General features: G+C 48.2%; 1 protein-coding gene across 1 annotated transcript; it reads left to right on the top strand.

Annotated features, from left to right (window-relative positions):
- Positions 1-187: 187 nt before the first annotated feature.
- On the top strand, positions 188-26,780 carry AFMID (arylformamidase). Its single transcript, XM_021713601.1, has 11 exons — positions 188-247; positions 2,881-2,971; positions 19,246-19,350; positions 19,439-19,487; positions 21,673-21,758; positions 21,847-21,919; positions 22,104-22,201; positions 22,411-22,489; positions 22,571-22,712; positions 22,909-23,013; positions 26,754-26,780. The coding sequence occupies exons 1-11, from the start codon at positions 188-190 to the stop codon at positions 26,778-26,780; spliced, it is 915 nt and encodes a 304-aa protein (XP_021569276.1).

Here is a 26,780-nt window from a genome sequence, read left to right as displayed (position 1 = left end):
GCTTACGGGCCAGACGGGAGTTGTGAGCGCCGCCCGCCCTGTCGCGGGAGGGATTCGAGAGGCGCGCGGTGATAGGCGGGCTAGGGAAACCAGAGCGCCGGGCGGCTAAGGGGCGGGGCCTGGGCGGAGCCCCGCCCTCCGAGTATAAAAAGGAGGGACACGCGCCCGTCGGGCGGTAGGTAGCAGTATGGATGCTCTCGGTGTGGACCGCAAGGACGAGGCTCCCTGGAAAAGGATGTCTCCGGAGGTAGGCAGATTGCTGGAAGGGGCTGAGGGGCTGGGGCCACGGAGTTTCGCTCATTGATTAGATTTAAAGCTTAGAGGCCATCTAGGCCACTCCTGTGGGCTCGTTGAGCACCTACCGCGTGCAAGTCCCAAAGCTTGAGCACCATGATCTATTTTACTTCTCGCCACTGGCAGATTTTTTGTTAGCCTGATTTTTTTTTTTTTTTTTTTTTTTTGAGATGGAGGCTCATTCTGTCGCCCAGAGGGGAGGGCAGTGGTACAATCAAGGCTCGCCGCAGCGTGAGCCTTCCGGGCTCCGGCGTTCCTCCTGCCTCAGCCTCCTAAGGAGCTGAGACTGACTACAGCTGCTTGCCACCATGCCTGGCTAATTACTTGATTTGTGTGTGTGTGTGAAGGTGAGGTCTCTCTGTGTTGCCTGGGCTGTTCTCAAACTCCTGGCTCAAGCAGTTCTCCCACCTCGGCCTCTGCAATTGCCAGGATTACAGGCGTGAGCCACCATACTGGGCCTAGGCCGATTTTAAGGATAGAGAAAATTGAAGTCCTGTCTATGTTAATATCTGTAGAGCTGTGGGAAGTTAGGGGCCAAAGTTCCAGCCCTGGATGTGAGGTTATGCAATGTGTTTGGCTCTGTGCTTGTAAGTCAGACCCTGGAGGATGTAGAAAGGCCAATGTTTACTGCGGGGTAGTTGTGAGGGTTAGAAATGATGTTTGCAAAGCACACGGTGAGTACCTGGCGCTTGTTATGATTAGTATTTGATTGTAATTTCCTAACTAGCTTTTCTGCATTTTAGACAGTGGTTATTTCTCCAGTCTGAATCACATCTGAAAACCTGATGGAAGTTATGGATAAGGCTGGGCATGATGCCTATAATCCCAGCACTTTGGGAGGCTGAGATGAGAGGAATGCCTGAGCCCATGGGTTCCAGACCAGCCTGGGCAACTTGGCGAGACCTCATCTCTACAATGAAACAAAATATTAGACAGGCGTGGTGGTGCTTGCCTGTAGTTCCAGCTACTTGGAAGGCTGAGGCGGAAGGATCACCTGAGCCCAGCAGGTTGAGGCTGCAGTGCCTGTGGGCGTGCCACTACACTCCAGCCTGGGCGACAGAGTGAGACTCCACCTCGGAAGAAAAAAAAAGTTATGGATACGGGAAAATCTTTTTTAAAAAAGTTATAGATACAGGAAAATCTCATATTCTCTCTCTGTCTCTCTCCCTCCCTCCCTGTCTTCCCCTCTACACACACACACACACACACACACACACACACACACACACACACACTCTTGCCTACAGTATCCAGGGACTCTCAGAAACCGAGCACATTATCATAAGTAATAGCAATAAAGATGACGGAGCCTGGTGCAGTGTCTCATGCCTATAATCCCAGCACTTTGGAAAGCCGAGACGGGAGGATTGCTTGAGGCCTGGAGTTCGAGACCTGCCTGGGCAACATAACAAGACCCCATCTTTACAAAAAAAATAAAAAATAAAAAAATTTAGCTGGATGTGGTGGCTTGTGCCTGTAGTCCCAGCTACTCGGGAGGCTGAGGCAGAGGGATCTACACCTGAGCCCAGAAAGTCAAGGCTGTGGTGAGCTGTGATTGTACCACTGCACTCCAGCCTGGGCAGCAGAGTGAAACTCTGACTCAAAAATAAATAAAAATAAAGATAATGGTAGCAATCACAGAGTGTGCCAGGTGTGGCTATAAGCATCCTATAGGTAATAATCTTTACAGATTGTACAGCTCCAAGGACCTCTGACCAAAAGCCCCATTCATCAGGAGGAGGAGCCCACCCATAACTGAGTGGTTTGCTTACATGTGGTTCATGTACACGCCTTCTCACTTTTAATCTTGTAAGGCGGCTAGTGTGCCCATTCTACTGGTGAGAGAACTGAATCCCAGAGACTGAGTAGCTTGCCCAGGGTAAAATAGCCAGTAAGTTATGGAGGTTGGATGGTGTTTGTCTCCAGACTTTTGTGTGAGGCCCCCCATTCTTCAAATTTCCCATGATGATGGCTCTGAGCCCTTTCTCCAATCTGGTTCCTTGTTAATTTCTGCAATAAGTTCGAACATCCTAGCCTGACATTCCTGACCGTCCCTTTGCCAGCCGCAGCTTCCCAGCCTCACATCTGTGCATCAACAATCTGACTGGTCAACATTTACAAACTGATCTCTGATTCCTCCCTTCTCACCTCTGTGCCCTTGACTGTCCTGTGTCTTCCTGTGGTCACAATAGCACCCTCTCAGGGAAAATCAGCTCCTTCTCTTTAGCCATCACCTGGGCTGCCTCCTGTGATCTTAGCTGCTGTAGGAGTGGTGCCCGTGCTGACATTAACTGGACACATTTACGGGACCTCATCTCTCCTCTCAAGGCTGTTGACTGGTTAAAGGCACAGCTGTCAGATCTGAGGGCGTTGTCATTGTTGTATCTGATGCAGCTAATGGGAGCACCTAGTAGGGAAGAGTAGGGAGCAGAGGCTTGAAGGAAGCAGAGGGCATCTTCGAGAACCTGGGATATCACGGAGGGAGCTTCTAAGGCTGAGAGGAGCATCCAGGCGTGGGGGGGGGTCGGGGGTGCACACTAGGTTTCAAACGAAGGTCTTACAGAGTCCTGTGTTTGTGTTCCATAGGAGTTGGAGAAACAGTACCTCCCCAGCAGATGGGTCGTGCGCCTGGGACCAGAGGAAGCCTTGAGGACCTACACACAGATAGGAATCGAGGGTACTGGTGTGACCCATGTTGGGTGGCCTTTAAAGGGAGGGAAGCAGAGCTGCGCTACCTGAGCCTGGAGGGGCACTTACCAAACACTAGGTACTCTGTAAGCCTCCTCAGCTCAGGGGCAGGTGCCCAGGACCCTTTGCTACAGGAACTGATGAAGACAGGGGAGGCCTATGGCTCAGGACCTCCATGCCCAGGCCCAGAAGATCATGTGCCATGGCTGGAGGGGAAATGCAAAAGGGAAGATATCTCCCCACCCCCGACCCCCAGCTGAATGCGGAATGCTGTTGCTATTTCTAAAAAGCAATGATGCCTTTCTTTAAAGAAATCAGAACTTGGGGACATAAACTCGTGGTGTCTTAAGGCAGATTTCTGTCTCTGCCCTGTGTCTGCAGAGGGTAGATACTTGATGAAGCATGGCGCTGGGCTGCAGAAGCAGCCTCGAAGGTGGAAGTGTGGATGAGGAAGCAGCCAGCCTGTGCACTCAGTCGGGAAAACTGGACGTTGGTGAATCTGCTTTGTTCCAACAGGCTGAACACTCAGCCTTTCGGAGAGCACCGCCTGGGCTCCTAGGCTCGGTGGATTTCTAAACATAGATAACCCAGAAGGAGAAACAGGCTTGTTGGAGGTTTGTTGCAGCACACTCCACCATTCTCCTTGTCCTCGTAGATTGGGATGGAGCTGCTTCCTGGACTCCTCAGGGTTTCTTGCTGTGCTCAGCTCTGAGCCAAATACACCTCTATTTGCTCCATAAATATGTGGGTATGTGTTCAAATATGCATGAGCTTAAAGAAAACCTGTTTGCCTCTTTTATTTTAAAAAATTTGTTTTTTTTAGTTGGAGTCTCACTGTGTCGCCCAGTCTAGAGTGCTCGACTTGCTGGGCTCCGGTGATCCTTCCACCTCAGCCTACCAAGTAGCTGGAACTACAGGCGCACGCTACCACACCTGGCTAATTTTTGATTTATTGTAGAGATGAGGTCTCGCCAAGTTGCCCAGGTGGGTCTCGAACCCGCGGGCTCAGGCAGTCCACTCACCTCAGCCTCCCAAAGGCGCGGGATTACAGGCTGAGCCACCGAGCCCGGCTTGTTTGCCTCTTTTAAATGTCTTGTGAAATAAAAGACCTGACCTCATTGAGAAAGGGAGTCAGATGTAAAAGCATTGAGCTATTGAATCTTCATCTCAGGTGACTGAAAAGTAAAATAAGAAAAATATTTTTTAAAAAAAGCATGAAAGGCCAGTGAGGTGGCTCACACCTGTAATCCCAACACTTTGAGAGGCCAATGTGGGAGGATCAGAATTCAAGACTAACCTGGGCAACATAGTGAGACCCTGTCTCCAAAAAATAAATGTAAAAAAAATTGTTTATTAAAAGCACAATCTAAGAAGAGTGTGCTGCCCAATGTGTTCAGAAACTTTTTAATACTCTCTCTCAGTCAGGTGTGGTGGTTCACATCTGTAATCCCAGCACTTTGGGAGGCTGAGGTAGAAGGATAACCTGTGACCAGGAGTTCAAGATCAGCCTGGGCAACATAGCGAGATTCTGTCTCTTTAAAAAGAAAAAAAAAAACCTTTTTTTTCCTGAGGTTCCAATAGACCTGGTGGTACTACAGGTACAACTAACCCATTTTATAGGTGAAGATCACAAGCCCGTGACAGGCCAAAGATTAGGGCAAGGTGAGTGAGGCAGCACTATACACATATAGGTTGGAGCCTGTCTCTATTTAAAAACTTGACATTTTATTCATCATAGATTTTGGCATTAAATTTGGTTTTTAAAATAGTGCAATGAAATATTATTGATTTTTTTTTTTTTTTTTTGAGTTGGAGTCTCACTCTGTCGCCCAGACTGGAGTGCAGTGGCCGCTCCCAGCCACCGCAGCCTCGACCTGCTGGGCTCCGGCGATCCTTCCGCCTCAGCTTTCCGAGTAGCCGGAATTACAGGCACGCACTACCACGCCCGGCTAATTTTTTTTGATTTATTGTAGAGATGAGGTCTCGCCTGCCCAGGCGGGTCTCGAACCTGCAGGCTCAGGCAATCCACTCACCTCAGCCTCCCAAAGGCGCGGGATTACAGGCTGAGCCACCAAGCCCGGCTATATTATTGATCTTAATAACTGAATTTTTTTTTTTGAGTTGACGTCTCACTCTTTGTCACTCAGGCTGGAGTGCAGTGGCACGCTCACTGCAGCCTCGACCTGCTGGGGTTAGGCAATCCTTCTACCTCATCCTTCCAAGTAGATGGAACTACAGGTGCGCGCTACCATACCCAGCTAATTTTATGATTTATTGTAGAGACAAGGTCTTGCCAAGTTGCCCAGGCTGGTCTCGAACCCTTGGGCCCAGGCAATCCTCTCACCTCGGACTTCCAAAGTACTGGGATTACAGGTATGAGCCATCGCCCCCGGCCATTTAGCTTTTAAAATGTGAACATTCTTCTCAAAGAAGCAGAGAAAAGATTTGCACTGATAGCTTTTCTAAAATAAATGCTCTAAGAAAAGGGAGGGCGTAAATGCTTTTCCTTTTTTGCGCCAGAGAGAATTAAATATTTTTCTTAGTTTTGATTCGTCCTCACAACATCTACCTTTGAACTTGCGGTGGGGGAGAATCTTTTCTAATGTGTGAATCATCTCCGTCCCTCAGCAAGGCCTGGCCTCCCTCATCTAGACACATGGGGCACAAAGTTTAATTGCTGTGTGAGTTTGAGCAGAAGAGGACTAGCAAAGCAGGGTTTTAAGAACTATTTCCTTCATCAGTAGCTTTAAACTTGTTTTTCCATGATCCTACTTAAAATTACATTTTACAATAAGCAAAATGTGGTAAGTATATTTTGTCCAGATGCAAAGTTCAAATACTGTGTATTTCATTTAAACGAGATCCCTAGAGTAGCCAAATTCACAAAGACTGGAAGTCGAATGGTGGTTGCCAGGGGTGGGGGAGGGAGGAATGGGGAGTTATTGTTTCATTGGGACAGAGTTTCAGTTTTGCAAGATGAAAAGTTCTGGAGTTTGTCACATAATAGCATACCTAATGCCACTGAACTGTACACTTTGAAATGGTGAAGATGGCTGGGCGCAGTGCCTCACGCCTGTTATCCCAGCACTTTGGGATGCAGAGATGAAAGGATTGTCTGAGCCCAGGAGTTTGAGACTAGCATGAGCACTTGAGGAGACATCGTCTCTACAATAGATCAAAAAATTAGCTGGGTGTAGTGGTGCGCACCTGTGATTCCAGCTACTTGGAAGGCTGAGGAGTAAGGATCCGTAAGAATCACTAAGCCCGGCAGGTCAAGTCTGCAGTAGCTATGATCATGCCACTGCACTCCAGCCTGGGAGACAGAGTGACACTCCGACCCCCCCCAAAAAAAAGGTGAAGATGGTAAATTTTATGTTATGTATATTTTACATATTTTAATACACACGCACATGTCTTGTGTAAACCACACTACATTACTTGATGCAAGACACTATTTTCTGTCCTATTCTATCTTATTCTATTTATTATCCCACTAAATTGTTTTGGCGAGCTCCAGTTTGAGAGCCTGGCAAGTCTTCGCCGTGGTGATGTGGGTGTCTCAGGCGTGCCCCATGGTGCGGCCAATTGTCCCCCAGTGGGAAGTGGGACGTTTGGGCTATTCTCCTCTGGGAGGCACTGGATACATTTGACATTCCAGTTTCTGGCTCCTTGGGCTTCCCTCCAGTGCCTCAGACTGTCCCTGCTTCTGCCGTGGTCCCTGCTGTGGCAGTTCCGGGAACCCCGCCTCTGAGATTCAGGCAAGTCCCCTAAATCAAGGCTTGGGGACAGTTCCTAATCCCAAGAAACTCAAACCACGCCTCGCTCCCAAGAGGACCAATCACCAGTGTTGGTGGGTGGGGCTTCGTGATTGACAGCCCCCGCCTCTACCGAGGCTCCTGGCTCCCTTTCCTGTATTCGCAGGCTAAGTGATTGGTTTTTTTCCTCTCAGCTAGAGAAATGAAAGAAAGAAAACAAAGGCGCACGCTTGTAAGCCACAATCTGTCTCAAACTGTGGTAAAATACACAACTTAAAATTTATTATTTAATCATTTAAAAGTGTACGATTCAGTAGCGCTCTTGTACATTCACAAAGGGCATTCATCAACACTGTGTAGTTCCAAAACCTCCTTATCACCTCAGAAGGAAACCCTGTACCCATTAGCCGTCACTCCCTCTTCCCCCAGCAAGCACTAATCTGTTTTCTGTCTCCATGGTTTTACCTGTTCCAGTTGTTTCACAAAAATGGAGACACACCAACATGTAGCCGTTTGTGTCCAACTTCTTCCACTGAGCGTGATGTTTTCAAGATTCATCCATGTCGTAGTATGTGCCTAATATTCCATTGTGTGGCAGTTCATAATTTCTTTACCAGTCAGTGGACAGTTGGGTTGTTTCCTCCACCTTTGGCCATTGTGACTAAGTGAACATTCTTGAACAAAACGTTCTGCCAAATGGCATATTTTCCAAATGCTTACTTTCACCTTTTGTACTTACATCATTACCACACCTTTCTTTTCTCTTTTTTTTTTTTTTTTTTTTGAGTTGGACTCTCGCTCTGTTGGCTCCCTGCAGCCTCGACCTCCAGGGCTCAGATGATCCTTCTGCCTCAGCCTTCCGAGTAGCTGGGACTACAGGTGTGTGCTGCCACACCCAGCTAATTTTTTTAATTTTTAATTTTATTTTTTCATGGGGACGAGGTCTCGCTATGTTGCCCGGCCTGGATTCAAATTCCTGGGCTCAAGCAATCCTCTTTCCTCAGTCTCCCAGTGGGCTAGGATTACAGGCAGGAGCCATGGTGCCCAGCCTTGTTATTACACATTAAGGAGAGAGGTTCTGCACAATCTGTGGTTGGCTATTGTTACCTAAAACTTTTTAGTCACCATTGTTTTCTGATTACAAAAGGAGCATATGCTTCCTGAAAAGGAGTCTTTAAAAATAAAGTCATCAGTAATTCTGCCACCTATTGTTAATGTTTTGGTGTGGTTTCTTCTAGTCACTTCTCTTAGGAGAAAGCATTCTGTACTTATATTTTGCAGTTTTGGTTTTTTTGTTTGAGTTGGAGTCTCTGTCGCCCAGGCTGGAGTGCAGTGGCACGCTCCTGGCCACCCCAGCGTCTGCCTGTTGGGCTCCGGTGATCCTTCCGCCTCAGCCTTCCTGTAGCTGAAACTACAGGCACGCACTACCATGCCCAGCTAATTTTTTATTTATTGTAGAGAAGAGGTCTCACCAACTTGCCCAGGCTGGTCTCAAACCTGCAGGCTCAGGCAATCCACTCGCCTCGGCCCCCCAAAGTGCTGGAATTGCGGGCTGAGCTACTGAGCCTGGCCACGGTTTTGTTTTTAATAGCATAATCAACATTAAACATTTTTTCTAGTACCCAAGAATTGAAAATAGGTACTCAAACAGGTGCATGAACATGCATGTTCATGCTGTATCGGTATTATTCACATTAGCCAAAGGTGGAAACAACCCAAATATCCATCAGTGGTATATACATACAATGGAATATTATTCAGCCATAAAAAGGAATGAAGTCCTGACACATGAGTGAACCTCGAAAACATTATACTAGGCTGGGCATGGTGGCTCACCCTTGTAATCCTAGCACTTTGAGAAGCCAAGGTGGGATGATTACTTGAAACCAGATGTTCAAGACTAGCCTGGACAACATAATGAGACTTCATCGCTACAAAAAGATTAAAAAATTAGCTGGGCATGGTGGTACACATCTGTAGTCCCTGAGTCCCAGTACTCAGGAGGCTGAGGCAGAAGGATCACCTGAGCCCAGGAGGTTGAGGCTGCAGTGAGCTGTGATCATGCTACAGCACTCCAGCCTGGGTGACAGAATGAGACCCCAAACTCAAAAAAAGGAAGGAAGGGAGGGAGGGAAGGAAACAAGGGAAAAAAAAGTGATACTAAGTGATAGAAGCTGGTAGCAAAAATTCACACACATTGTATGCTTCCCGTTTATATGAAACATCTGGAATAGCTAAATCCATAGAGACAGACAGCAGATTTGTGGTAGTCAGGGGCTAAGGAGAGGAGCAAGGGGAAGAAACTAACAGATATGGGCTTTCTTTCTGGGGTGATGAAAATGTTTTGGAACTAGTTAGAGGTGATAGTTTCACAACGTTGTGAATGTACTAAATGTTACCAAGTCGTTCACTTTAAAACGGTTAATTTTATATTATGTGAATTTCACTGCCAACAATTGTTTTTAAAAAGTGTTCCTAAACTTCTTAGTAGACACTCCAGTACCTGAACATTTTACATCACTCCCACCTCTCTCTCTCTCTGCCATCTGCATATCCCCATGCCCCAGGGGTACAGAGCTCTGTGCTGGGTGCCCGGAATCTTCTCCCCTGGCCCCTCCCCTCCTGTTCCTCCAGTTTTGACTCCAGCCCTTTGCCCTCCACTCTTCTACTGAATTCCTTACCCTCCTCTCGCTGAGCTCGGTTTTTCTGACTTTTGGTTCTCATGGATTTGACTAAAAACTTACTTTGACTGGAGCCCCAGACCTCCTCCTCCACCCTGACCTCACCCCAGCCTCTCCAGCTTATCCTTGGTCCTAGCAGACACTCATTCTTTGTTTGTGTCAGCCTTTGGGGAGTGGCGCTCCCTTGGGGGGAGAAGAAATGAGATATTTAGAGACAGGGTCACACTATGTTGCCCAGGCTAGTCTTGAACCCCCAGGCTCAAGTGATCTCCTGCCTTGGCCTCCCAAGGTGCTGGGATTACAGGCATGACGATTGGAATTTTTAATTGTTTTAGTCACTGTTGTTTCCCAGAATCTAAAACAATACGGACACATGGCTAATGCTTACATAAATATTTGCTTGCTAAAAGAATTTAAAAACAGGGAGGGTCTAGTTTTGAAATGAGCTAGGCTAATAAACCCTTGGTGTTCAGGCTTCTCTGACTGCCTGGTCTCCCTGTGCCATACTTGGGTGAGTCTAGGGTTTCTGGCCTCGGCTTCCCCTAACTGCTCTAACACAATATTCATGTTGAGTTCATGAAACCAGCTTCCCAGGCCCTGGAGTTTTTGTCTGTAAGAGTTTTGACACTTTGGGTTGTAAATAATAGAAACTCAAATTTCGCTTTAAGAGAATGGCAGTTTGCGATCAAGTTTATTCTGGAGCGTCTTGTGGAAACACTCCTGTGTTCCTGCCCTTGGGAGCAGGGCCTGGAGAGCTGGTGGGATTCACACTCCAGGGGAAACTGTGGGTCACCTGTTCTCTGTCTCTGCACCCCAGCTGCCCTCCTGCCCACTGAACCACCTGCTAGAGAGAGACCATTTCTCTTTGTCAGGATCACTCGTTCTTTTAATACCTGAGGGACACTTATCCATGATAGTGGATACCTACAGCTGCTTGGTTTTAATTGCTATTCCACTTAGAACATCAATTCCATGATCTTTTTCTTAATTTTAGCACAACATTCATCTAGTCCACTCATGTGCTTTAAGAACTCTTGTGTTAGCTGGGCTCAGTGGCTCAACCTGTAATCCCGCGCTGTGGGAGGCTGAGGTGAGTGGATTGCCTGAGCCTGTGGGTTCAAGACCCACCTGGGCAACTTGGCAAGACCTCATCTCTACAATAAATCAAAAAATCAGCCGGGCGTCGTAGCACGTGCCTGTAATTCCGGCTACTTGGAAGGCTGAGGAGGAAGGATCACCAGCACCCAGTGGGTCGAGGCTGCAGTGGCCACTCCCGGGCGACAGAGTCTGGGCGACAGAGTGAAACTCTAACTCAAAAAAAAAAGAACTCTTGTGTTAATTTTATCACTCTCTGACCCCACTCTGATTAGCCCATGGTGCACATTGTGCTGGGGGCAGTGTTGTTGGCAAGCCCCCACAGAGGGCAATTGGTGCTGGCTTCAAAATGACAAATGCATTTACCTTTTGACCCACAATTCCACTCCTGAGAGTACTTCCTATGGATACTTGCACACGGTGCAGTAATGTATGTCCCAGGCTCTTCAAGACAGGGTAATTTGTGACAGCATTACATTGGAGATAGACCAGGTGCCTTTCACAAAGGATTGGGGCTAGGTGTGATGGCGTCGTCCCAGTACTTTTGGAGTCTGAGGTGGGAGGATCACTTAAGCCTAGGAGCTCAAGACCAGGCTGGGCAACATAGCTAGACCCTGTCTTTATTTTTTTTAAAAATTGGCTGCAGGTCTGTAACCCAATTGGGAGCCCTCCCCACACTCCAGTTCTGCTGGCGCCTTGATCTTGGACTTCCAGTCTCTAGAACTATGAGAAATAAATTTCCATTGCTTAAGCCCCCTAGTCTATGAGATTTTGTTATGGCGGCCAGAACTGTCTCAGACAGGAGTCCAGGATGGATTTGAGCACATTTTAACTGGCTCACATTATAAGAAGCCAGGAGAGGAGAGGGATGGCTGCTGCCTTCCAGGAGACAGACTAAGGGGGATCCAGCCATAGTGGTCTCAGTGTGGTGGGGAGGAGACTCCAGATCCAGGACAAGCAGTAGAGGGACAGCCCATGGGAACACATGTGGTTTGAGAAACAGGTATCTTCAATGATGTCAGGGTATTTATCTTGAGCCACAGGAAGAACTGGTTGAATAAACTCACCTTGCAGCCTTAGAACAGCAAACCAAGTAACTGGAAATGAAGCAAGGGCTTGGTGCAGTGGCTCACGCCTGTAATCCCAATGCTTTGGGAGGCTGAGGCAGTAGGACCACTTGAGCCCAGGAGTTCGAGACCAACCTGGGCACATAGCAAGACCTTGTCTCTAGAGAAAAATCAAAAAATGAGGTGGACATGGTAGCATGTGCCTGTAGTCCCAGCTATTCAGGAGGTTGAGGCAGAAGAGTCACCTTACTTAGCCCTGGAGGTCGAAGCTGTGGTAAGCCATGATCGTGCCACTATATTTCAGCCTGAGTGACAGACTGAGACCCCAATTTGAAAAAAAGAAGAAAGAAGACGTTTTCTGTGTATTTCTTCAGACCATACTGCAGGACATGCTGAACAAAATCAAGCTATTATTAAATAGATGTGTTTTAGTTGATAAAAATCACAAGATTCTGCTAAGTGAATCAAATACACTGTATTTGTGATTGTACTTTGAAGTGTTTATTGAGAATTTAATCCTATTTTGTAACTGTGTTTAAACTATTTTCTTTTTATTGTGGAGACGAGGTCTCGCCAAGTTGCCTGGGCTGGTCTCGAACCCGCGGGCTCAGGCAATGCACTTGCTTTGGCCTCCCAAAGTGCTGGGATTGCAGACTGAGCCACCGAGCCCATGTTTAAACATTTAAGGAACTTTGTAAAAGTTATGAGTTAATTGAACATTGATAAAAATAAGTGACTTTTATTAATTTTTCTCAAGAAAACTTATTAAAGTTTATATGGTTAAAAGTTCACAAAAGGGCCTGACTCGGTGGCTCGTCTCTACTGCGCCTGGCTAAATAAAAAATTAGCCAGGCGCAGTAGTGCACGCCTGTAGTTCCAGCTATTTGGAAGGCTGAGGCGGAAGGATTGCCGAAGCCCAGCAGATCGAGGCTGCGGTGGCCGGGAGCGTGCCACAGCACTCCAGTCTGGGCGACAGAGTGAGATGCCAACTCAAAAAAAAATAAAAAATTCACAAAAGGCTTCTCAGAGAAATGCTCCTTCCCCTCTCATCCGCCCAGTTCCCAGGGTCCCTGCCAAAGTGACCACTGTTGTTAATATGAATACAGACTCCCCCTCTCTTTTATCCAAATGACAGTGTGGTACATACATTTCCGCCCTGCCTGTTTCGCTCAGTATTTCTTGGAGATCTTTTCTTATCAGTACCTAGAGAGTCCTTGGGCACTGACAAAACTGATTTTGCAACCATGTTGGTGTCCTGCGAAGGCAGCCTTCCTGCCAGTGTCTGGCCCTGGCATGTGGGAAACTTGGCATTGGCCATCACATTGCTTTCTCCTGGCCTTGAGGGTCCAGCTGAAATGGAGAAGGCCCATTGTACAGTGAATGCACACTAGAGAAAACATGATTCCTGTGAGCTCTCTATCCCATGCTGTTTCTTTCCCCGTCATGTTTGCCCTCCTGGAGCTGCAAAATCAGTCACTCACCTGAGGGAAGCACAGTTTTATGAAACCCACTGTGTCCTCCAAGACTGGGGACTGGGGAACCTCCAAGGACCTGGATTCTGAGTTGCAAGTTGATATGAGGAACCCTTTCTGAGATGCACTGGAAACTGGATTGCCTATCTTTTGGGGAGATCAACCCAGCACCCCAGGGGTTGGGATCATAGTGCTTGAGCACAGATGCGGGTAAAGGGTGTCTGGAGCCTTGATGTGGCAGGATGGGATGGGTGGGGTGAGGGCCTGCAGGGTGGCCCCCAGAGGCCTTAGGACTCTGCTGACTAACTGGAAAACACTTAGCATCTGTAGTTCTAAATAGAGGTTATCCCTCACGCCTATAATCCCAGCACTTTGGGAGGCCGAGGTGAGAAGATTGCCAAAGCCCACGAGTTTGAGACCAGCCTGGGCAACTTGGCGAGACCTCATCTCTACAATAAATCAAAAGAGTAGCCAGGTGTGCCAGAGCAGTGTCTGGCCCTGGCATGTGGGAACCACGTGCCTGCTGTACCAGCTACTTGGAAGGCTGAGGTGGAAGGGTCACCTGAGCTCAGCAGGTTGAGGCTGTGGTGGCCGTGAGCATACCACTGCACTCCAGCCTGGGCTACAGAGGGAGACTCCAATTCAAAAATAAATAAATAGCCGGGCTCGGTGGCTCAGCCTGTAATCTTGTGCCTTTGGGAGCCTGAGGTGAGTGGATTGCCTGAGCCCGCGGGTTCGAGACCTACCTGGGCAACTTGGTGAGACCTCATCTCTACACTAAAATAAAAAATTAGCTGGGCGTGGTAGCGCACACCTGTAGTTCCAGGTACTTGGAAGACTGAGGTGGAAGGATCGCCGGAGCCCAGCAGGTCAAGGATGCGGTGCCGGCACTCTAGTCTGGGTGACAGAGTGAGACTCCAACTAAAAAAATAATAATAAATAAATAAGTAAATAAATAAATAAATAGAAGTGATCCCCCCACCCCTCAAAATATGTCCACATCCTAACCCTGGGAACCTGTGAATGAGACCGTAATTTGGAAATACCATCTTTGAAGATGTGATTAGCTAAAGTGAGGTCATACTAGCTTAGGATGGGCCCTGAATCCTCTGAGATGTCCTTATAAGAGTCGGGAGAGGAGAGATGCACAGGGAAAGAGTCCATGTAAGACGGAGGCAGAGACTGGAGTGGCACTGCCACAAGCCAAGGAAAGCCTGAAGCCACCAGGAACTGGAGTTGGCGGGGATCAGGATCCCTCCATAGACGCTTTGAAAGGAGCACGGCCCCCTGGCACCATGATTTCAGACTCCTGGCTTCTGAAACTGGGAGGGAATCCATTTCTATGTTTTAAGCCACCCAATTTGCAGAACTTTGTTACAGAAGCCCCAGGAGCAAAGCACTCTGCTGAGACTTAATGGAGTTCCTACGAAGATGACTACGCCTGGCTTCTTCCCTGGAAGGAAGGTGTTCTAGCTGCAAAAAGCTTGGAACAAGCCCCTGGGGCAGGAGGGACACAAGGTTCAGTAATCATCACTGCCCATCTGGAAGCTCCAGGGTCATTTCATTTTGGATATTGCTGGTATTCTTGTGTTTAATTTTTGGATAGTTTCATATGGTTCAAAGTTTAAAAGGTACAACAGTGCATTCTTTTTTTTTTTTTTTTTTTTTTGAGTTGGAATCTCACTCTGTTGCCCAGACTGGAGTGCAGTGGCCGCTTCCAGCCACTGCAGCCTCGACCTACTGGGCTCCGGCGATCCTTCCACCTCAGCCTTCCAAGTAGCTGGAACTCCAGGTGCACGCTACCACACCCGGCTAATTTTTATTTATTGTAGAGATGAGGTCTCACCAAGTTGCTCAGGTGGGTCTCGAACCTGTGGGCTCAGGCAATCTACTCACCTCAGCCTCCCAAGGCGCGGGATTACAGGCTGAGCCACCAAGCCCAGCACAACAGTGCATTCTATGAAGACATCTTTCCAGGTTCATCGTACATGCCCATTTCCCTAGAGGCCACCAGAGTATCTGTTTCTGTATCTCCTTCCAGAAATAAACAAGATGCCAAAAAAATGTATGCACATTTTAAGAGATGTTATCTATGTATTACTTTTAATTTGCCCTAGTCAGAAGTGTCTAGACACTGATGGTAATCACTTTGAGCACCTATTGTAATTGCAGAAGTCAAACATAACTTGTATTCATCTTTTATTATCAATATGTATCAAGTATTATAATTTTAATACATATATATGTTTTTTTAGAGGTGAGGTCTAGCTCACTATGCTGCTCAGGCTGGTCTCAAACGCTTAGAGTCAAGCAATTCTCCCACCTCAGCTTCCCAAAGTGCTGGGGTTACAGGTGTGAGCCCCTGTATCTGGCCTCCTTCCAGAAACTTTTTTTTTCTTTTGAGTCCGTGTCTCACTCTGTTGCCCAGGCTGGAGTGCAGTAGCACACTCATGGCCACCGCAGCCTTGACCTGCTGGGCTGTCTCAGTAGCCATCCCCTGGACCTTCTGTCTCAGCCTTCCAAGTAGCTGGAACCACAGGCTCACACCACCACACCCAGCTAATTTTTTTTATTTATTGTAGAGACCAGATCTCACCAAGTTTCCCAGGTTGGTCTTGAACCCCTGGGCTCAGGCAACCCTCTTGCCTCCACCTCCCAAAATGCTGACATTATAGGAGTGAGCCACCATGCCCAGTCCAGAAATATTTTAAACAAAATTTATGTATGTCTATTGTCTTCCCCACGTTTTAACCCCAGAAGGCAGCACATTCTGTTTTTCATCTTCTGCTGCTGCTTGAATTTTCTCACTTGCTGACATCTCTTGGACATCATTTTATCAGTGTAATGTATGCTGAGAAGGAAGAGACGAGCCACTGGTGGTTAAAAAGGTTTATTAAAGAAAAGGAGGTAGCCCGGCGTGGTAGTACGCGCCTGTAGTTGACAGCTACTTGGAAGGCTGAGGCGGAAGGATCGCCAGAGCCCAGCAGGTCAGAGTGAGACTCCAACTCAAAAAAAAAAAAAAAAAAAAGAAAGAAAGAAAAGGAGGGGCCGGGCTCGATGGTTCAGCCTGTAATCCCCGCACTTTGGGAGGCTGAGGTGAGTAGATTGCCTGAGTCCGCGAGTTCGAGACCTGCCTGGGCAACTTGGCGGGATCTCATCTCTTACAATAAATCAAAAAATTAGCCGGGCGTGGTAGCACACGCCTGTAGTTCCAGCTACTGAAAGGCTGAGGTGGAAGGATTGCCGGAGCCCAGCAGGTTGAGGCTGCAGTGACTGTGAGCGGCCACTGCACTCCAGTCAGGGTTCAGAGTGAGACTTCAACTCAAAAAAGAAAGAAAAGAAAAATAGGGGGTTGGCTAGCTGTATAGAGAGAAACCAGCAGCCTTTGTTCTCTTGTAGGCCACTTATATAACCCTAGTCGGGGTTAATTGGGTGCCAAGAAGCAGTTTAGGGAGTTTGAGCAGTCATTTGCCTGGCCTTGAGATGCAGATGTCGGCACTGTTAGGGGCTGCTGGTCCCATGGCCTTGAAGTGCAGATGTCCGCACCAAACCCGTCACTATCAGGGTATGGTTACTCACTTCTCTGAAATGCAGCCTTAGGAAAGCAAATATTGACAGTCAGAACCAGGATGAGTCAGTACCAGGATGTTATCAGTCACACTAGGGAAAGCAGATATTGGCGGGAAAGCAATTAGTAACAGGACACTGTTAGAGCACAGTGTTAGCTTTTGGGCCATTGCAACTCTGTGCTCTGTTTGCAAGGTTTATATGATGAGTTGTTTTAACTACAACCTCTCCCAACCGCCTATAAACCAGATCAATCAGTATGCTGTTCTTTTCCATGACTGCACAGCATTTTATTCCATATAGACACATCATAAGTTGTATAACTATTCCCTTATGGATGGACTTTCAGACAAGGCCATCTAGTCCATGAGGATAAATAAGGTAACGTATGCTAGAAATTGCCATACCTTCCAAAAAGATTGTTGCTAGATATAAATTTTTTTTTTTTTAAGCTTGCCCTCTGGAGATGGGCTACATGGCCCTTGCCAAAGGTCAGGGGATAGTTACTGGACAGTAGCAGGGTGGCAGACTCCTGAAAGGGTGTGAGGTCTAAGACCAGGATCTGGCTCAGGTTCCTCGAGTCTTGACTACTTTCCTCCCTCTGACGGAGTGTGTCTCAAGAATCAGGGAGTCCTGTGTCTACAGACATCCCCTGAAGTACACAATCTTCCAAAACGATGTAAACTCTGAGAAGGCAGGTGGTTTATCAGTTTGTTAGGGCTGGCTTAACAAAGTAGCACAGACTGGGTGACTTCAACAACAGAAGCTGATTTTTTCACAACTCTGGATACCAGAGGTCTGGAGTCAAGGTATGGGCGGGATTGTGCTCCCTCTGAGGGCGTGAGGGATGGATCTGTTCCAGGATTCCTCTTCCTCCTAGTTTCTGGTAGTTCCTTGGCTTGTGATAACTCTAGTCCTTACGCAGTGTTCTGCGTGTGTGTGTGTGTGTGTGTGTGTGTGTGTACACATTTCATATTTGTGTAAGGACACCAGTCATATTGGATTAAGGGTCCATTCTGATGACCGTCTTAACTAATTACATCTTCAATGACATTGTTTCTTTTTTTCTTTTTTTTGAGTTGGAGTCTCACTCTATCCCCCAGGCTGGAGTGCAGTGGCATGCTCACGGCCACCGCAGCCTTGACCTGCTGGGCTTAGGCGATCCTTCCACCTCAGCCTTCCCAGGAGCTGGAACTACAGATGCATGTCACCACACACTAATTTTTTTGTGATTTATTGTAGAGATGCCATAAATACAAGTTGCCTAAACCGGTCTCGCACCCCCGGGCGCAGGCAGTCCTCTCACCTCGGCCTCCCAAAGTGCTGGGATTACAGGCTGAGCCACCGTGCCAGCCCAATGACACTATTTCTAAATAGGCATATTCTGAGGTACTAGGAGTTAGGACATCAACATGTCAACATTTCAACATGTGAATTGAGGTGGGGGAGCCCATAACTGGTGATGTTGCAGAGCTTTCTAGATTCTGCCAGACCCTACCTTGTGATGATTGTAGCTCTGGGCCCCAAGTAGGGTCTGAGAGGAGCCAAGAGAAGTTGAAAGATGCTACATCTGTCCCTGACCTCCTGACTGGCCACTTCAAATCCAATCAAATTTGATTGATTCATTAGGCTGAGATGGAAGGATTACTTAAGCCTAGAAGTTCAAAGCCGCAATAAGCTGTGATTGCACCTGTGAATAGCCGCCGCACTCCAACCTGGGCAATGTAGTGAGACCCCATTTCTTTTTCTTTTCTTTCTTTCTTTTTTTTTTTGTTTTTTTTTTGAGTTAGAATCTCACTCTGTCACCCAGGCTGCAGTGCAGTGGCACAGTCATGGCCACCGCAGCCTCTATCTGCTGGGCTCAGGTGATCCTTCCACCTCAGTCTTCCAAGTAGCTGGAACTATAGGCATGCACTACCATACCCAGCTAATTTTTAAATTTTATTGTAGAGATGAGATCTGACTAAGTTGCTCAGGCTGGTCTCAACCCCTGGGCTCAGGCAATCCTCTCGCCTCCACCTCCTAAAAGTGCTGGGATTACAGGTGTAAGCCACTGCACCCAGTCTCCCATCTCCTTTTTTTTTGAATGGGAGTCTCACTCTGTCACCCAGGCTAGAGTGCAGTGGCATGCTCATTGCCACCGCAGCCTTGACCTGCTGTGCTCAGGTAATCTTTCCACTTCAGCCTTCCAAGTAGCTGGAACTACTACAGGCGTGCACCACCCTGCCTGGCTAATTTTTTGATTTATTGTAGAGATGAGGTCTTACCATGTTGCTCAGGCTGGTCTCAAACTTCTGAGCTCAGGCAATCCTCTCACCTCCACCTCCCAAAGTGCTGGGATTACAGGTGTGAGTCACCACACCTGGCTCCCCATCTCTTAAAAAAAGAGTGCAATGCATATAATAAGCAGATAATAGAGTTGTGCTGAAAAGAATGTCTTTCAGTACGACAATTCACTTATAGACAGATGTCAGGACTGGGGAGGCCTCTTTCTGGGAGGTGCTCATAGCTGGAGCTGACTTGTCAACCCAAGGGAGCATTCAGCAAAAGGGTTCTACCTGAGGTGAACTAGAAATCGCTGCCACCCAAGCTTGTACTGACAGTGATTTATCTATCTCTGAGACAGCTACCAGGAGGGCCCGAGCTACCCGGAGGAGCCTGCTACATGTCCCTTACGGCGATGGCGAAGGGGAGAAACTGGACATCTACTTTCCTGATGAAATGTCTGAAGGTCGGTGATGGGCCTGGGGCTGGGGGGGGCATCCCACTGCAGAGCTCAGTGGGGCCGCCTGTTCATGCACCCTCCGTTGGTTTTCCAGGCTTGCCTTTCCTTGTGTTCTTTCATGGAGGATACTGGCAGAGCGGAAGGTGAGTGGGGACTTTGGATGATGGAGCAAAAGGGAAATTCATCATTCCCTGGTGGACTAGTCTCCTGCGGCCACAGTCACAGAGTACCACAGACCGATGGCTTACAACAACAAGGTGTTCTCTGGAGGCTGGATATCTGAATCAAGCCATTGCTGGGGCTGCCCTCCCTCTGAAGGCTCTAAGGGAGGATTCTGTCGTGTATACGATTAGAGGAAGCCAGTGGTGCAGGTGGTGAATGTGTTCTCCAAAACAGCTATGAATTTAGAAAGGCAGATGGATTAAAGGGAAGGCATGCTGCAGGGGAGCAGCGGGCAGCAGCAAAGGGAGACTGTCTGCTGTCTGCCAAGAGACAGAGGCCAAAGGGGAACTTTTATGAGGCTGTCTTAGGGAGTTAAATGCTGTGCTGCCCCAGGGAAGTTTCCCACATGACATGGAGAAGTTTGCAAGAGGGAAGTTATTGGTATGATGGTTTCTGCAGAACAGCCTGTTGATTTGGTGTTCTGTTTGTTCGTTCATTTTTAAGATAGAGTTAGCAGGGCGCAGTGGCTCACGCCTGTAATGCCAGCACTTTGGAAGGCTGAGGTGAGAGGATTTCCTGAGCTCATGGGATTGAGACCAGCCCAGGCAATTTGGCGAGACCTCATCTCTACAATAAATCAAAAAATTAGCTGGGCATGGTGGTGCACATCTGTAGTTCCAGCTACTTGGAAGGCTGAGGCGGAAGAATCACCTGAACCCAGCAGGTCGAGACTGCGGTGGCCATGAGAGTGTCACTGCACTCCAGCCTGGGCAACAGAGTGAGACGCCAACTCAAAAAAAAAAAAAAAAAAAAAAAAAGGATAGGGTTAATTAGCAGCAATGGTTAACTGCTTTTCCATTTACTGTGGGCTGAGCCCGCGGGTTCGAGACCAACCCGGGAAACTTAGCAAGACCTCGTCTCTACAATAAATCAAAATTAGCCGGGCGTGGTAGTGCGCGCCTGTAGTTCCAGCTACTCGGAAGGCTGAGGCGGAAGGCTCGCCGGAGCCCAGCAGGTCGAGGCTGCGGTGGCCAAGAGCGGCCACTGCACTCCAGTCTGGGCGACAGAGAGACTCCAACTCAAAAAAATAAATAAATAAGTAAAATAAAAAATAAAAGGAAAGTCCTAGCAAAATGGGACAGTTGGTCCCTCTAAGCTAAGAAGAGGGGTATTTGGGATCGTGGAGGACATTTATTCCTTAGACCTTACGACAGAGTTGTCTCTTACATATCTACCATCCCTTCAGCATATTTATCTATTTTTTTTTTTTTTTTGAGTCAGAATCTCACTCTGTTGCCCAGGCTTGAGTGCAGTGCATGCTCACGGCTACCACAGCCTTGACCTTCTGGGCTCAGGTGATCCTTCCGCCTCAGCCTTCCAAGTAGCCGAGATTACAGGTGTGCATCACCACGCCCAGCTAATTTTTAAATTGTGTATAGAGATAAGATCTTGCTATGTTGCTCAGGCTGGTCTCAAACTCTTGGGCTCAAGCAATCCTCCCACTTTGGCCTCCCAAAGTGGTGGAATTACAGGCATGAGCCGCTGTGCCTAGCTGCATATTCATCTTAATAACTACACTTATTGCACACAAAGCTCTCTACACTTCTGATCTTCAGTTCTCAAAAACAGCTCCCCAAGAGCAGGAACATAATTGTCCCTATTTTGCAGATGAGGAAACCAGGCTCAGAAATTACATAAAGTTCCCAAGGTCCTGTAGCAGGCATGTGACGTGGCAAGAACAGAGTCTATCCTTTTCCCTCTATCACACGGCGACAGAGAGGGGCAATGCTCTGTGTGGACAGGACACAGGGGGAAGCAGCATAGTGGCCAAGTTGCCTCCACATTTTTTGGGGGGTGGGTGGGAGTCTCACTCCATTGCCCAGGCTAGAGTGGCACACTCACGGCCACCCCAGCATCAACCTGCTGGGCTCTGGCGATCCTTCTGCCTCAGCCTTCCAAGTAGCCAGAACTACAGGCGCACACTACCACACTTGGCTAATTTTTTTTAAAATTTATTGTAGAGACGAGGTCTCGCCAAGTTGCTCAGGCTAATCTCGAACCCGTGGGCTCAGGCCATCCACTCGCCTTGGCCTCCCAAAGTGCTGGGATTACAGGCTGAGCCACCATGCCTGGCCTCAGTTGTGACATTTTTGTGTCTCTCCGCAGTAAAGATGAATCTGCCTTCATGGTCGACCCGCTGACAGCACGAGGAGTGACTGTGGTGATCGTGGCTTACGACATTGCCCCCAAAGGTAGCAAGGGTGGTGACTGCAGGTTTGAGGGCTGGTGGACTTTGGGGGAGAGAGAGAGCCTCCAACCCAGCTCATGTTCTCTATGCAGGCACACTGGATCAGATGGTAGACCAGGCAGCCCGGAGCATCGCATTTCTCCAGAGGCGGTATCCGAGCAACAAGTGGGTGTTGCTGCAGATTTTCTTCTTGTTGGGTCATGCTGAGAGGGAGGATCATGCCCCCTGGATGTAGCCATGTTTGCCTCTATGGCTTGTGGAGCAGAAGGCAAATGGGGACTCCTTGATGCTATCTTGATGTTCTGGGGAAGCTGAAAGTTGAAGCAGTTTTCTGCTCTGACTCATCCAGGGGAATTTTCCTGTGTGGTCACTCAGCTGGGGCCCACCTGGTCGCCATGATGCTCCTGGCCAACTGGACCAAGCACGGAGTCACACCCCATCTCAAAGGTTTCCATGGAGACTGCAGCTTACCTGGGCAGCCTTCATCTCCCTATGGGCCTGAGGGTCGGACCAGCTGGCTGGGAGCTTGACCTGGAGGGCTCTGAGCCCCCATCGGCAGGGTCTTCTCTGTCCCCTCTCCTGGCCCTGCCTCTGTGGCCTAGGGAGTGGACTCGCCCTATCTTGCCTGGCCCTGTGGCAATTCTTCCCCTTCATAGGCTTTTTCCTGTTGAGTGGGGTCTATGACCTGGAGCCGCTCGTGTACACCTCCACGAACGCCCCTCTCCACATGACCCTGTGAGTCCTTGCCCCCTCATCCCCCAGCTCGCCCAGAGCCTGGCTTCACTGTATCCTGAGCACGTCTGCCTCCTGCCCCAGGGAGGATGCTCGGAGAAACAGCCCCCAACTGCTGCTGGAGGTGGCCCTGCCGCAGCCTGTGGATCCCACCTGCCCCATGCTGGTGGTGGTGGGCCAGCACGACTCCCCTGAATTCCACCGACAGTCCAGGGAGTTTTATCAGGTATCCCCACTGCCCAGGGTGTGACTGGAGGTTGAGGGTCATGTGACCATCTCATCATCTTTCTCTTTGTTTCACCCAAACAGACCCCAAGACCATCACTCATTTATTCATCTCATCTGTGTGAGCTCCCTGGAGAGAGTCCCACTCCCTCTTTCCATCGCCTCATGCTTCCTCTTCCTGCATTTCTCCTTCCCAGACGCTGTGCCAACGAGGATGGAAAGCCACCTTTGAAGAACTCCATGATGTGGACCACTTTGAAATCATTGAGAATCTGACCCAGAAGGATCACGCACTCACTCAGGTGGGGCCTCGTCCCTTCCCAGCCACCCAGCAGCCCCCTTCACAGTGGACAGCATGGGTTCTGTTGTAGCCCCTTACACATTAGGAGAGGGGGATAGCCTGGCTTGCATAGAGGAGTCACCCTCGCCAGGCTCTTTGGCATCCAGAAGGTTGGGGGACCCCATGCCCCGATGGTAGGAATCAAAAGCCATACTTGCTTCTATACCTCACCTCCCTCTGCAACACACGGCCTCAGGTGGTCTTCAGACAGTCTGGTCCTGGGCACACAGGTAGGATCTGCACATGACTATGGGTGAGGACAGACAGGTGGGAGAAAGTACTGGCCTGTCTGTGTATATCCATGAAAGCAAAAGCCAACTCCATAAAGGACAAGATGAATGGATTTGGCTACATAAATGTTTATTGCAACTTATGCATAGAATACCCTAAACAATTAAAATTCAAAGGAGGCTGGGCACAGTGGCTCACAGTGGTAATCCCAGCACTTTGGGAGCCTGAGGTGGGAGGATTGCTTGAGGCCAGGAGTTCAAGACCAGCCTGGGCAACATAGTGAGACCCTGTTTCTAAAAAATAATAATAATAATTAGCAAGGCATGGTGGTGGCTCCTGTAGTCCCAGATGCTTGGGAAGCTTAGGTGGGAGGATTGTTTGAGCCCAGGAGTTTGAGTCTACAGTGAGCTATGACAATGTCACTGCGCTCCAGCCTGGGTGACAGAGTGAGACCTTGTCTCTCATAAAAAAAAAAAAAAAAGCCAGGCTCGGTGGCTCAACCTGTAATCCCACGCCTTTGGGTGGCTGAGGTGAGTGAATTGCCTGAGCCTGCGGGATCGAGACCAGCCTGGGCAACTTGGCGAGACCTCATCTCTACAATAAATCAAAAAATCAGCCGGGCGTGGTGGCGCATGCCTGTAATTCCGGCTACTTGGAAGGCTGAGGTGGAAGGATTGCCAGAGCCCAGCAGGTCGAGGCTGCGGTGGCCGGGAGCGGCCACTGCACTCCAGTCTGGGCGACAGGTGAGACTCCAGCTCAGAAAAAAAAAGGACAACCCTCTAACCCTCTTTCAGGTTCCTTCCCACTTGGGAACTTTTTTGTCTTCTTAATAAACTCCTGCTTTCTCACCTCTGGGGAGAAAAAAAAAGTCAAAGGCTAAATTAAGAAATATATTTGCCACAGACCTGGTTGATATATAGTTAATATTTTTCTTTATCCTGAGAAAGTGGGCACTTGATTAATTTGGCTTTTTAATCAGCTGCTACCTCTGTAGAGTTTTTATAGCATTCAGTTTTAACTTGCATAGTTAATATCCTTACTACATAAAGAGTCCTTTCAAATCAATAAGAATAGCTCACATTTCTCTCTCTTTTTTTTTTTTTTTTGACTTAGAGTCTTACTCTGTTGCCTAGTCTGGAGTGTAGTGGCATGCTCACAGCCACTGCAGCCTCGACTTGCTGGGCTCAAGCAATCCTTCTACCTCAGCCTTACAAGTAGCTGGAACCTCAGGTCCACACCACCACGCTTGGCTAATTTTTTGACTTTTTGTAGTGACAGAGTCTCGCCAAGTTGTCCAGGCTAGTTTTGACCCCCTGGGCTCAAGCACTTCTCTTGCCTCTCCCTCCAAAGTACTAGGATTACAGGCGTGACCCCAGCTGGAAGTAGATTTTTAAATACACTTTTAATACCACTGTTAAATGTTTTTTTTCCCTGAGCATATATACAGCTCTAGAGATCTATCTATGTATTATGAAACTGGAACTATACTAGATCAGTTATTTCCTGTGTTTTTGCTCTCACAAAATCTATTCTGAATCAGTTTCAAATAACCTAAGTAGTTTTTACAAACTTGATTTTGTTGCCTGATTATATCATAATTTAACTTCCTTGGACATATGGGTTGTTTCTCAGTCTTGAGGATTGATAAAGCTGCTTCATGTGTTTCACTGATAATACCAAGCAGGTAGCCGGGCTCGGTGGCTCAGCCTGTAATCCCACGCCTTTGGGAGGCTGAGGTGAGTGGATTGCCTGAGCCTGCAGGTTCGAGACCCACCTGGGCAACTTGGCAGGCCCTCATCTCTACAATAAATAAAAAATTAGCCAGGTGTGGTAGTACGTGCCTGTAGTTCCAGCTACTTGGAAGGCTGAGGCGGAAGGATCACTGGAGCCCAACAGGTCAAGGCTACGGTGGCCGGGAGCGGCCACTGCACTCCAGTCTGGGTGACAGAGTTAGATTCCAACTCAAAAAAAAAAAAAATACCAAGCAGCAGAATTACTGGGTCAACAAGTTGGGGTCCATGTTGCCAGACTGGGCTCCAGAGATAATGGACCAACATGCACTCCCCTAGTCGAGCCCAAGTGTGCTCCCTTCAGGATATCCTCCTACCAACGGGCATTGCTATAATTAGATCAAATTTAATCTCTTCCTATGTTTATTGGCTGCTTGTATATATTTTTTAATTGTCTCTCATTCTTCATGTACTTTTCCCTATTTATTTCTGTTCTTAAAGAGAAATATGAGCCAGGCATGGTGTCTCATGCCTATAATCCTAGCACTTTGGGAAGCAGAGGCAAGAGGATTGCCTGAACCCAGGCGTTCAAGACCAGCCTGGACAACTTGGCAAGACCTTGTCACTACAATAACTCAAAAAATTAGCCAAGCTTGGTGGTGTGCACCTGAGGCTCCAGTTACTTGGAAGGCTGAGATAGAAAGGATTGCTTGAGCCGGGCTCGGTGGCTTAGCCTGTAATCCCGCGCCTTTGGGAGGCTGAGGTGAGTGGATTGCCTGAGCCCACGGGTTCGAGACCCACCTGGGCAACTTGGCGAGACCTCATCTCTACAATAAATCAAAAATTAGCCGGGCGTGGTAGCATGCGCCTGTAGTTCCAGCTACTTGGAGGCTGAGGCGGAAAGATTGCCGGAGCCCAGCAGGTCAAGGCTGCAGTGGCCAGAAGCATACTACTGCACTCCAGTCTGGGCGACGGAGTGAGACTCCAATTCAAAAAAAAAAAAAAAAGAAAGGATTGCTTGAGCTCAAGCTTCAGGGGCCATGAGCATGCCACTACACTCCAGCCTGGGCCACAGAATGGAATTCCAACCCCCACCCCCCAAAAAAATTCACTTTACATTTTCTACCATGAACATGTACATATTACTTTTCTTTTTAACTGAGGAAAGAACAAATACCCACAAAACCTAAGAACCTAGGAAATGAAAGAACCTAAGAAAGACTGTCCCATTTTTAAATTTTTTTTTTTTTGAGTTGGAGTCTTACTCTGTCACCCAGGCTGGAGGGCAGTGGCTGCTCCCGGCCACCGCAGCCTCGACTTGCTGGGCTCCAGCAATCCTTCCGCCTCAGCCTTCCAAGTAGCCGGAATTATAGGCATGCGCTACCACGCCCGGCTGATTTTTTTATTTATTGTAGAGATGAGGTCTCACTGCCCAGGCGGGTCTCAAACCCACGGGCTCAGGCAATCCACCTCAGCCTCCCAAATGTGCAGGATTACAGGCTGAGCCAACGAGCCCGGTTTATTTTATTTTTTAATATATATTTTTAATAGAGACGGGGTCTCCCATTGCCTAGGCTGGTCTTGAACTTCTGACCTTAAGCAATCCTCCTGCCTCGGCCCCCCAAAGTGCTTGAATTACAGGGGTGAGCCACCACACTTGGCCTATCCTGTTGCTTTCATCGAATTTCTGCCAAGAGCTGTTGCCATTCTAGGGCTTTTGTATCTTCTCTTCCTGCTGCAGACTATCTTGGAAACAATCTTCCAGTAG

Source organism: Carlito syrichta, unplaced genomic scaffold (genome assembly GCF_000164805.1).
Source record: "Carlito syrichta isolate Samal-C Ts95f unplaced genomic scaffold, Tarsius_syrichta-2.0.1 Scaffold304629, whole genome shotgun sequence".
In the NCBI taxonomy this organism is placed as follows: domain Eukaryota; kingdom Metazoa; phylum Chordata; class Mammalia; order Primates; family Tarsiidae; genus Carlito; species Carlito syrichta.
The sequence above is the reverse complement of the archived record's forward strand: the minus strand, read 5'-3'. Positions and strand labels throughout refer to the sequence as shown.